This window comes from Diuraphis noxia, unplaced genomic scaffold (genome assembly GCF_037042655.1).
Source record: "Diuraphis noxia isolate RWA-SAM2 unplaced genomic scaffold, SU_Dnox_SAM2 contig0003, whole genome shotgun sequence".
NCBI classification, from domain to species: domain Eukaryota; kingdom Metazoa; phylum Arthropoda; class Insecta; order Hemiptera; family Aphididae; genus Diuraphis; species Diuraphis noxia.
Window position 1 is genome coordinate 27,250,973 of NW_028301713.1, and position 13,527 is coordinate 27,264,499.

At 34.3% G+C, this 13,527-nt stretch overlaps 1 protein-coding gene across 1 annotated transcript in view; it reads left to right on the plus strand.

Annotated features, from left to right (window-relative positions):
- Trmt61 (tRNA methyltransferase 61) overlaps positions 1 to 2,981 on the plus strand; it is a 41,149-nt gene extending 38,168 nt beyond the window's left edge. The window contains exon 6 of the mRNA XM_015512448.2: positions 2,530 to 2,981. Within this exon, the coding sequence (XP_015367934.1) occupies positions 2,530 to 2,700 (171 nt within the window). The 3' untranslated portion in view covers positions 2,701 to 2,981. The remainder of the gene's footprint in view (positions 1 to 2,529) is intronic.
- Positions 2,982 to 13,527: the final 10,546 nt, after the last annotated feature.

Genomic DNA, 13,527 nt, shown 5'->3' on the forward strand with positions numbered 1-13,527 from the left:
TAGGCAGGTATAGGTATAATATAATATTGTATGGTAAAACTAAACGTTGCAGCCTAGTTGCTTAAAAAAAAAAAAGAACCATACAATTGTTTTTGTGGTGGTTGGGCGGGTAGGTGGGTAGGTGCTTAGAATAATAATTGTATTTTTAGTTATCATGTAGATAGATCGAACCTACTTAAAAAATTCTCAAGATTCGTTTTCTAACTGTCTACAATGTAGACTCTACATAAATACAAAATATTGAGAAAAGTACATAAAAGTTCCGCTGTATATAGGTATATATCAGAGGTAGCCAATTTGTGGCTCGAATCTTATTTAGAAAAATCTAAATTTTAATTTTTTCGCATAGATTTATAGAAAAACTGTTTTTATTATATAGATATTATTAGCCTAATATAGAATACAGATTAGTAAACAAAAATATATAGTAAATATATATATGTTACGGGCAAAAGTCGAAGTCGGGCAAACCTCAAAAATGCCCGCTCAAAACGCGAACTGCCCACAATCCTTGGGCAAAATGTCATATTTCAGCTTTTGACCGGGCAAACCTATATAGTTATGACCAACCACATTTGGGCAAAACTGTATACTGATTTTTATCGTAAGGACAAAACCAATAAATAATCATAAATAATATAAAATATATAATTGAATACACTTAAATAATAATAAAAATATAATGATGTTATTAAGTTCTCGTATAAAAATTAACAAATAATAATATTAGGTACTCTTATAATGTTAAAATAAAGAATTAAAAAAATTAATACATTTAAATATTAAACTTCATTTGAGCAAACCCGTAGCGTCTTAAATAACTTCACTAATATAAATAAATAATTATCATAAAATGTAAAAATATAATTGAATATAATATTAAATATAATGATACTAGTTACTAGTCTGATACACTAATAATAATAAAATAATATTTTTTTGGTTTATTTGTTGCTACACATAAAATACGCATTTATAATCGTAATAAAATCGTACGATAAAAAATTTTTGCCCAAATGAGGTTGGTCATAACTAGATTTTCCCGGTCAAAAGCCGAAATATGACATTTTGCCCGAGGATTGTGGGCAGTTCGCGTTTTTACCGGGCATTTCTGACGTTTGCCCGATTTCGACTTTTGCCCGTAACATAGAATTGTGAAATGTATAGGTACTTACAAATACTTTGGCCATGTGGCCCGCGAGCGTATTATTATTGATGTTGACCGCCCCTGGTGTACACATATGTAGAGGGACCACCAAAAATGACCAAAATAAATGTTTTCTCAGCTTCAAAGCCACTGTATACGTAGATAATAGTGTCCCGGAAAAAAAGCCTTCGCGGGTTAAGTATAATAATAATAATATTTATTGGCCAAACGAAAAATACAATTTCAATAAGTAATCATTGATTATATACATAATTTGGTTAGATGGCCCATCTCACCACTGAGGATAACCTCTTATCGGTGATGATGGAGTACTATTAAGAGCTAAGTTAGTATATATTCATAATTTTATAACATTTTAGATATTTTGTAAAAAATTGCGTCATATCTGACTACAGTGGCGTATTTAGGGAGGGGCCCATAGGGGCCCGGCCCCCCCTTGGCCCGTGTAGTACATATTTACATATTATAATAGTATAACACAATACTACTCAGTAATCGACACTTGTATTATACTTTAATACTTTATAATGTATGATTAAATAATGATTTGATATGAAAACCAAAATAAAAATGGTAAATTAATTCGCATTATTTTGCGATACCCAGTAAAATATAAATAGCAAAAGATAAAATCGATAATGGATTATTGTATCTAGATTCTAGACTAGACTGTTTCTCTGGAACCGTTCGATACCGCACACAAATAATAGACATTACTTAAATTGTACGTCATGCTTTAATATAAGTACTTTAATTGTCTTAATCTTAATTAAATATAAAATATAATATAATAAAACGTATGATTTTGGTGTTATATCTGGTGGGCCCCTCCCTTGAGAGATTTATGGCTACGCCACTGTCTGACTATAATTCAAAAGCCTAAATAGACATATCTGTACAACTATAGTAATAAAAGCATAAATTGTATTCAAAATATAAATAACATATAAAAAAGTACATACAAATAGAATAGATAAATAAATAAATAGACTACATTATATAGGTACATTGATATATTAATACATAGAGTGTAGGTCACTATTATTATTTAACAACCATAATTTAATAGATTGTTTATATATTTTATAAGACGTACTTTTAATAATTTGCAGTGATACTTATGATACCTACTTATGTGTTCAGGTATAACCTTTGCCTATTTATATTAATATTGGCTCGATGTCCATTTCGTCAGATATAGGTACATCAAATATATACGATCGATGAAGAGCTATGTAATATTTTGCCGCGAAAATTCTCTCCATCAAATTGTTAATATAATATTTGCATGTAGGAGACAGGAGTACAGACCTATCTATAATAACATGTGTTTAAAAACGCGAAATTTTTTTTCTCCACAGAATACAACCGAAGAACCGAGTAATGACAAGAAATTTTTGGCTTGCATCCCTTCGTCGTCCCCTCGCGGCCACACGGGTTATCTGACCACGGCCACGTATCTCATGGATACCCGAATACTGCAGCAGCAGCAGGAGGAGGAGGTCGAGGTCGAGGACGCGTGCGAAAAGTGAATACTCTGACGGCAGAAGATTGTGCAGGGATTTTGCGGTCGTAAATATATGTCTCCGGTTAATCGTCACATGCATATATAATATTACATTATATTATATTATTGTCTGTTTTATTATTTTTTACGTACAATTATTGCTGTACATCATCGTATGCCGTATTCGTATAATATGCTGCAAGTGTGTGTATATTGCGCGCTCGACTGTTCCATTGTACTGGCGCTATATAAATATAATATTATATATTACATAAAATAAATAATATTTGTATAGGTATATATAAACTCTCAAGTGTGTGTTTATAAGACCTTATTTCTTTTTTCCGTCCATCCATCCTTCTCTCTCACTCTCTCCCTTTAGAAAAACGGTAGCGTTGACAATAGAGGTCTGCCGGTTATTTATGGGTCAACGTTTATGTATATGTATACACACCACACACACACACACAGACACACACCCATATCCTTGCATAAGAAGAAGCGCATTAGTCGAGAGCACTGCGCCGCGCAACGGTGATGGTGCACCAGACTAGATAAAACTTATATGCGCTTATATTCTCCGGCACGGAGGTCTCATAATACACGGAATAGGTCATCTGTACACCGAGATCTCTGCAGGGTTAAGAATACAAGAACAATGAAGTGAACGTTTCCCTTTGTTTCGTTATTTTATTCCCGTTTTTTTGCTGCAATTCCGATATAATATTATATATAAGTATAATATTAAATAATAATATAATGCGTGTATACCTATAGGTATATGTATTATTATGCTGAGCGGCGAGCGCGCATACCACGCGCGCTTTGGTTTTAATGAACCCATTTTTTCGTTTCGTCGGTTCGCATAAATGTGTGGGCACGGGGTTATTGTGGCGTACCTATGGCATATATAGCGTCTGTATGTAATAAAGTTTACGTGCGGAGAGGTGGCACATGGCAGGGGTGGCTAACAGCTATATAGGTCGATCGCCACTCCCTTTCGCCATTTTTTTCGAACTTTTGGATTTTGAAATAGTTTATGTTTTTTCGTAAATTTGTGCATCTCTTTGTTCGACCCACAGACATAAAAATTAGATTTGGAAAAATGCAATAAATATAGCTATACGTGAACAACGAGATTGTACGCAGATGCCGAGTAACTATATACCTGTACATAAGTATACATTGTATACGTAACACGTAATCTGATGGATATCCCGAATTAACTCCTATTATTCCTATTTATTATTGCAAACCGAAAGTAAGTACCGTCCACGTTCGACTGATATGCATTCTGAGGGTAGCTTAAGATTATCATTGTCATCATATACGCGTCAGAATTCGTGAAATAATCAAATCAATTGCAAGTATATGCATATACAAACGTCTCATATTGAATGATTAAGCGAACACAATAACCAAAGTATTAAAGTCAAATAATACATATATATATATGTCCTGTAAACGCGTGTGAAACTGTGAGATTAAATGTTAATGCTGTATATAATACTTATTAATTTCCAAAATAAAATCAATGAAAGAAGTGTAACGCACGCTTATATACATAACGTAGCATCTTTTTTTTTTTTTGACAACGTTTTGTTGTTTTTTTGGTCTATAAAAGTCTATCAAAGTTGGCCACGCCCGTCGTTTAGTATGCCTAAGACAAATTCGTCGGCGGTTTTTAGCATAACATATACACGGCGAGGGCGATGGCGATAGAGACAGCTAGCAGTGATGACAATCGACCGATTTGCGCGGGCAGGCATATATAATTAAAGGTACATATTTGATCGTTGGGCGCGTGCACAATAGGTAAAATATTGATAATAATATTTACACCTATAGGCGGACCGCTGTCATAAATAATAATAATAATCAAACTCGCGTGCATATATATATATATATATATACCTATAATATTACACTATACACACAATATATGATATATACGACGACATGCGGTAGTGTAGGCACTATGCCGTGTGTAAGAGACACCGTGGGTCAATATTAATACCCGTCGTCGTATAATATGGATAAATAGGTAAGTACCAGATAAAAAAATAAATGTTTGGAGGAGAAAAAAAGATAAAGATCTCGGGTATATGGATATATGTATGTGTGATGCGCTTCTAATTCGGGGTCACAGAGTTCAACGAAACGATGACACGTGAGGTATGTTTATAATATTTATTTTTACAAGCCCCGTCCGTGCTCCTCGTTGTAGGCATATTATATACGAGCTTCCCTATATATGTATATAATAATATAATCACAATATCGTAGTGTTATTAATTTAGGAAACGGACTTTAATGCCTTAAAAAAATGCACTAAAAAAATTCCCTAAAAAACTTTTAAAATGTACTTAAATTCAATAAAAACACAATTTCGAACTTAAAACTTATAAAAAACACAATATTTTGAAAAATTTATCTAATAAAAAATATTTAAATACAATAAAAACTATAATATGTTAAACTTGTATGTATGTACCTATTGTACCTACTTCTACCTACGTAAAAAAATTTAAAAATTAAAAATTAACGTGTCAAAAATAATTTCGTCTTGGTTTATCTAATCGGCAAAAACATAATAAATATTTATTTTTATTTTTGAGAATGAATGTGCATATATTTTTATCGAATTTGATCTATTCCTATATAAAAACATATAAAATGCACTAAAAATGTAATAAAGTCTTAAAAGTTAAAATGTAAAAAAAATACATAATTAAAATTACATTTTTTTAATTCCTTGATGTATGAAATTAATTTTGTGTTTGGAAAGCAACGTATTCGGACTTTCCGAAAAAATGCGTTGCCTAGTTATTATTATTCAGTGTCCTGACCAGTGACCATGTTCGGGTATATAGTAAGTATATGTGATCCGATTTTTTTTCCCTGGCGCGGTCTTGTCGACCGACGAAACTTGGTATGGGAATATTATTTTCAGTCATTGCGTTTTTTACGTTTCGCTGACCCGCTGCAGCGGTGTTTTTCTTTTTTTTCTTTTGAAATGGACAACTGTGTACGCGGATCGTTGCAGAAATGATTTCACACTTTCACTATTTCGCTGCACAGGAGGACATGCGATACAATAATATTAGACGGCAAATCGAAAATGTACGGACGTCGTCGTCGGTCGTGGTATTGAGATGACATGTACTATTATATGCCTAGAAAACAATGCGTGTCTTGCGAGGTGTAGCGCAATCGCCGTGCGGTACAGAAACACGCAACTCCACCCCTCTCCGACCTTCAGACGTCAGCCCCGCCCACTGTTTCACTAGTTTCGATAAAAACGTCATGATGTGCGCGCGTAATAATTAATATGATATCACTGTATGTAATATATTATATCACCACCGTCGTCATTATAAATTTATAAAGATAATTATATATTAAAACAAGCCCGTAAAGAGATTCAAACAGGCGAAACGCAAAAACGTCTTACGCGATACTTGCATTTATATATATACGTCATGTATGACATATTTTAATTTAGAAGTATAGCCTGCCCTGTATTATAGGTGTGACGTAAATATATTGTCAACCCTCTTGATTTTCAAAAAACGGCTGTGCGGCGCCAATACTCAATGTGTATCAGTATTCAGTATCACCATAATATACCTATAGGCACTGATATACCTCTGAATATATTATTATCATTAGGGCTGGGATTTTAATTCCCTTAAAAAAAAAATGCTTTTATGACCTAAAAACGTCGATTTTACCGACTTATAAGATTATTTAACAGGAAATGCGGGTAGTGGTTACTCAAGCGTTGTCCGATAATATATAATTCGAATTACGAGTACCTACCTATACTTATAATCTGTTATATTTATATAAAAACCATGTTGGTGTAAAAATCTTAAAATAAAATTTCAAATCCATACTTGGTTTCCAAAAACTCCAAAACGCCCTAAAAAATTAAGAAAATTACCTAAAAACTAAAAACTGCAGAATAAACTTTCTTATTCTCAATCATAAGTACATATAAAAACCATATTTGCGACCAGACGAGCATCGCGCAGTAAGCTTTGAAAAAACAGTGCAAAGTGCATCGAAATCCCAGCCCTAATTAATAATTATCATCTATTCGAACGTAACCGACGATGTAACATCGTCCAGACTTTTCGACACGATATATTTTGAACGATCCTGCAGCGTCATATACCGTTCGGCACTGTCGGTAATAGGTATATATATATACTATATAGTTATAGGCCCCTACGTATGGCATTTCGCAACGACGACGTGTGGTAACCATTATTTATTTTATTTATACACGTTTTTTTATACATATATATATAAGTACCCTGTACGCACAGCAGCAGCTCTGCAGATATCTAAGGTCAGTAATCTAGTTTCTATATTATATACACTCGACTATACGACCGGGGAAGCCACAGTGGCGCGCGGAATCGGCCACCAACGGCGAGCGGCTATGATGAGGAACGGTCGTTCACACATATATACAATATTATACCGATGTGTGTGTGTGCTTAAGAGGTCAGTGTCACCTGCTGGTGCTGCCGTGTATACGACCGGCGCGAGAGAGTCGTGTGGGAGATGGAAATTAGAATATCAGATTTGAAATGAGAACAAAACAAACACTGTATCGACTGTTTAAAGGTATTATCCCCATATAATATTATTATGTGCTGCACAGTGGTTACCTATATACATACATATGACGTGTGTTACAGCATAGATGTGCGTGTGTGTTTGTATGTATTATTATACTGCAGTAATAGGAACGACAGTTGTGACTCCGTGCCAATATATAGGTATTAGCGGATGTGTGTGCGCGCAGAAAACGAATTTGGCGTGCGTGTTTTTCCTTCATAGGTAATTTCTCAAGGACGTACGATCACGTTAGGTACGACTGATTTTCAATTTTTGCGGACTACTAGTTTTTCAACAAATCATAAAAAACAGGAAAAATTTTAAATAAACGACTTCATTTTTATTATATTATTTTTCAAATAATTTACGTTATTTCGAGGACTAATTTTCAATTTTTATGATAAATAGGTTTTTAGCAAATCTAAAAAACGGTCGACATGCTAGTTAAATGTGGCGTAAATTAAAAAAAATTCACCCACTTAATTATTTATTAAATCATAATTTTCACGATTTCATCACACCATATGATGGTTATTTTATCAATTCCTATACATCGTAAGATTTTCGACAATTTTTAAGTTATTTAAATTTTCACTTCTTAGCTATAAAAGTTAAATGTATAAAACATTTTTAATTTAAAACGAAAATTTCCAATTAAAAAAAATTTGTCAAAATTTTAACCTAATTAATTTAAACGTTTATAAAAAACGTGTCTATGTATTTTTTATGTTTTTCAATATTGCTATTATATCAACTTATAGGGAACCTTGTTTTTTAATTTTCAAGTTTTGACCAGACGAATACAATTTATTGACATTTATAGAATATAAAACTAAAAAAAAAAACAGAAAATTTCAAATTTCAATATATAACTTAAACATTTTTGAAAATTATACCAAGCTACATATTTAGTAACAGAGCTAGCGTGGATATATTTCCGGCATTACAATTTAGAATAATATAATTTGGTTAGTTTACAAAATAATATATATATAAGTATAACATGGCAGTTACAATAACATAATTAATTTGGTCACCACGAGGTATAATAATAACATGATGATTAAAACAAAAATATTATATAATTAATAGGTACACTAATCAGTCATACGTTTGATCGTCAATTATTCACAATTAAATCGTAATTATAAATATAATAAAAATATATATAAACACATAAATGATTTTTTGGGAGTATTAATAGGTACATAATAATATTATAATTTATATTTAAACATTTTTATAATAATAATAACACAAAATCTTTAAAAATTCTTTTCTGCTAATTTCGCCAGATTTGTATTTATTGATATAAGAATTGATTGTTAATTATTTTGTTAAATATGCTCTATTTGAAATATATTAAGTAAAATATAAAAAGCGCAATTTATTGGTACACTATCCGTAAAATATAAGAGGCGCATTTGGTACAATGACCCTTAAATGTGTATTCAGAGCAATTGGTATATTTACCCTAAAATATAAATTTTGTTTTAGGCGCATTTGGCCCATGCCTCTGTCGAATATATCCACTAAAAAGGGCGATGCCCTCGAGTCGATGTTCCGAAGTAATTGTTAAAAAGCCCCAACGGCTCCCCGAGACACCTACTCTGCCCACGTTTGGGGACGCTTACTGTATATCCCTCATCGCTTAGTCACCTGATATCGTATAGTGCGGCAGGTAAAGATAATTTTGTGAACTCATATCGATTAATAAAAATTAAAAAAACACCTGATGCTAGTCGGGCAATTCGTTCGTCAAGCCTGCTGTCAGGGGCGTATTTAAGAGTGCCCCCCCCCCCCCATTCAACGTATTTTATATCTTTTTTTTTAATATTGAGAGTCGTATTAGCCTCTTTACGCTCTCTTACTTTTCACCACGGTGACACAATTATTTAAGATTTATGTATAAAATTATCTTAAATCGTGTTTATCATATTTTTAGATATATGAGATATTTTATATCTCTGACGCCCCATTACGCTTATTTGAATTTTGAACTTTTTGTTTGTGCTCTCCCCATGAGACATTTCAAAATACGCCCCTGCCTGCTGTAGACATTCATATTATATACGAATTCAGATTGAAAGAAAAAGTTCCATTTAGATTTGTATGATCACACGGCGAGCAGACCGTCCGTAGCTGTGTGCGCGCGCATTTGCAGACTCGAATAATATAATATGATTATTATATGTGTACCTACGTATGTGCATCGACTCGAATCCCGCGCAGTATCTGCAGATACGCCTATATCCATATCACATCGATGTATTGAATTTTCCGATTTCGACGACGGAAAATCAAACGACATTAATAATAAATGCTAATGTCGCGTTACAATATTATAATGTAGTTGCAGTGCTTGTATAATGTATATATAACAATACTATAGCTGTACAATGTCATATATTATTATGAACAGGCTGCAGGGTTAGGTGCAGTATTATACTGTTTGCGTATGGGTGCATTTCCGTCAACAGCAGCAATATCGTGTGTAATACGTAAGTGCTGTACGCATTATTACAATATATATTATTGTGCACCAGCGCTCGGCAACCGTGATGTCGTCTGGTCACGATGACGCTGAGACTTGGCCCTACTGTACACGGTGCACTGCGATGCACACACACGCACATTCATGTATATATATATATATATATGTGTGTGTGTGTGCATAATATGATCTCTACCGCGAGTCGAGCCCGGTAGCCCGGATTGGAACCTATCCGGTGGGTCGCTGCATAATAATAATAATACATCGCAAGAGAGGCTGCGGTCCGGATCAGGTCGTGATGACGTGAAAAACAAGATGGAAGGAAATGATTTTACGTACATACAGAGTATACACAACGCGTGTACATGATGGTGGTATATAGGTACACGCGTTTCCTTTTCCTCGGCGTGTACGACGACGACAAGTATATAATATAATATATATTATTATAATATAATATAACATATTATTATTATATTATGCGTCGATCTCCGCCGTGGAGCTGCGCATATACGGCTCCCGTAACTATATATATATATATATATCATATTATACCGCACACACAAAGAATACATATACATTGAATATAGATAGGTTTTCGCATATAATGTACCTGTATATATATATATATATATACACACAGACAGTGTTACTTATGCCCTATTCTCGATATTGATGTACAATATTACACTGCAGGATACCTCCAACCTTCTCGACGACCGGGTCTTATTTTTTATTTTTTTTTATTCTAATAACAATAATAATATATAATACATAGTACGCGGTTTTCCTTCCGTATGATGCTCACGCCGTTCGGCGTCTCTGCAGTGTATACGACGATATTATTATTATTATTATTATGTACCTGTACACGACGACGGCATTTCGTTTTTGCCCTTTTTTTCATTATTATTATATATTATTTCATGGCGTTTACTCGGAAACACGCGGCCCATAAATCCGCCATCGGAAATCGTGCGCCGTTCGCTGGCCGCGGACACGACGGCGATGTCATTTTCCGCTGTCGTTGCTGTCGTTGTCGTCGTCGCCATATCGTATTGTTGCCTGTTGGTGTACACGTCACCGCGAAAACCGAATAACCAAAACGAAATGCACGCCCGTTGTGCGCATGCGCATCCATCATACGGGATGTTTGAGTGATGTTTCCGATAAGTTATTGCGATATTATTGTCATTACATTTTGCGGTTTCCATGCTGAAAATATATTTTCACATTTCATTATTTGTAACATCAAACTAACCGGTCATTTGTGTATCATAAACCACTCGTTACCTACTGACTTTAAAAGAAATATAATGTCCTTAAAATCCCAAAAAAAATGTTTATGAGCTTTTCTTAATATTTTTGTTCTGTTTACCCTGCATGCTCGTTTTATCTTTGTTGTTTTGTCCTATTTTATTTCCTTAATCTATTTTTCCGGGATTTAATTGTGCGTCAGGGACATTCACCAAATCACGTCTATACATAATATACATAATATAATCGACCGTGTCTGCAATTTCCATGGTATCTTCGTATCACCGTACAACAAAGTGCACTAAGAGAATATATTATATGCCAAATCGAAATTTTAAAAAGGTGTCATCACAGACACACGAGGATTTTGACGTTCAGCTATGATGGAAACCGAAAACTTTTTTTTGTCCACAATTGTTTGCGATTGGTTGTCGATTGCAATATTGATATAGGATAAAATAGTAATTAGTATTATTTGTTGGCGGTTATTAACGGTTCGCATTGGTTAATTGGGCAAATAAAGCATACATTAAATCGTCGCGATTACATGGTTCTCGATTTAAACGAAACTAAATCATCTCAAAACGTATAGTTTGTTTGTAGCTTATACTAAAAAACTACTCGACCGATTTCCACGAAAATCTCAGCGATCATTGTCAGGGGTATCAGAATAGTTTACGATGAAAGTAGTTTATTGAATCACATTTAAAAAAAAAGTGTTAATCAAATGCTAATTCCATTGAATGCACATAGCGGCTTGCGATTGTCAATCTATCTACCCCGAAGTGTTTCAAAAATCGAAGCTTACCTATATGAACATGGCCCACGCCGACACGGACATATCGATATGAAAATTATGCCAATATTTTGCCAGTAACTTGCGAGAATTTTCGAGTATATACTTCTAGAATTTGCGAGTACTTTTTACACTAACTTTATGTAGCCCATCCACACTTCACCCATTTTAGTCGAGATTGGTGTCAAAAGCTTGGTTTTAATTTGTGAGCTTGGTCCCGGAATTCGCGAGTCCCTCTAATTTCAGATATGACCTTTCAAAGTTTTGAAGTAGGCCCACCCACTTCATCGCCCGCTTAGCTTAGAGGCCACTCGCAAATTAAAACCAAGCTTTTGACACCAATCTCGACTAAAGCTGGTGAAGTAGGTAGGCCACACGAAGTTGGCGCACTCTCAGGTAGATAGTGTACAAATTACTCGCAAATCCTAGAAGTATACTCGCAAATCATCGTAAATTACTCGCAAAATATTGGCATAATTTCATATTGATATGTCCATGTCGGTGGGCCAAGTTCGTGGACGTGGTCATCTGAGGTAGGTATACTAAAACTTAGATACACAAATTTAGCGAATTTTTTTTGTTTGTTTGTCAATTTTTTCCCGGGCGAAGTCACCGGGTTGTATAGCTATCGTTATTATATATATATACAGCCACTCTGCAACATATAGACGCGAACTACGACGTCACTCGGTAGGTCAGGTATTAGGTATACTAACAGATTACGGTATGCACGGTTAGGATACGAACGTGTCTAATGGTTATGATGGTTTTATAACTTCTATAATAATGGTCATGCGTTTTTCGTCTCACATTGATAACGTATGATGAGACTAATGAAGACTAATGAGACTAATATAAACGAATAATTTCACATGTTATAAAAAGTGGTCATCCGGTGCAGGGCCATCGTATTAGTACCGTCGCCGCCGCCGTCCAGTGGCACCCAAGAAGTAATGCAACTGCGTGCATGACATGTTCTCGAGGGAGGTGGGTGCATATCATTGCTAATGTCACAGGGAAGTCTCTATACATTTTTATAGTAAACTTATAGTCTATACCCTATAATAATTTATTTCTTCGAACCACTGCAGTGATCGATAAGTGAAATATTGTTTACAAATAAAAAATTTGGCGGGCGGTTGACGAACTTTTTTTAACTGCACGCGTGCTCTTAAAATGCCGCTTAGCGTCAATGCGGCGCCGTCGACTCCGCGGGTGCATTTATTTTTTTCGCACCGACATACGTATATGTCATTATTATTATATTACGCTATTACTCATTACAATATCACATAACTGCAACAGTTGCACAATAATGTATAATCTATATCGATTCCTTTTGTATATTTTACGAAGTGTCTTATCTTCAGCCGGTTTGTATTATAATTATTTAGCGTTCGTTTTGTTGTTCGCTCTAAGTCCCATTAAATATTATGACTCACCGACAAACCGCTATTAATGCTAACCATCTAAATAATACCACACAACACTGCAGTTGAAAAATTAGTAATCTGACCACGTGTCACGTATTGTAGGTAGGTGCCTACCAATTATTATTATACGGACATCAGTAGAAAGTACCAACTACCAATAAAGTTTCTTTAAGATAAATAGAATATATTATATACAATTTTGTTGTCATGATTTAATCTAGGATCGCAGGGAACGTATAA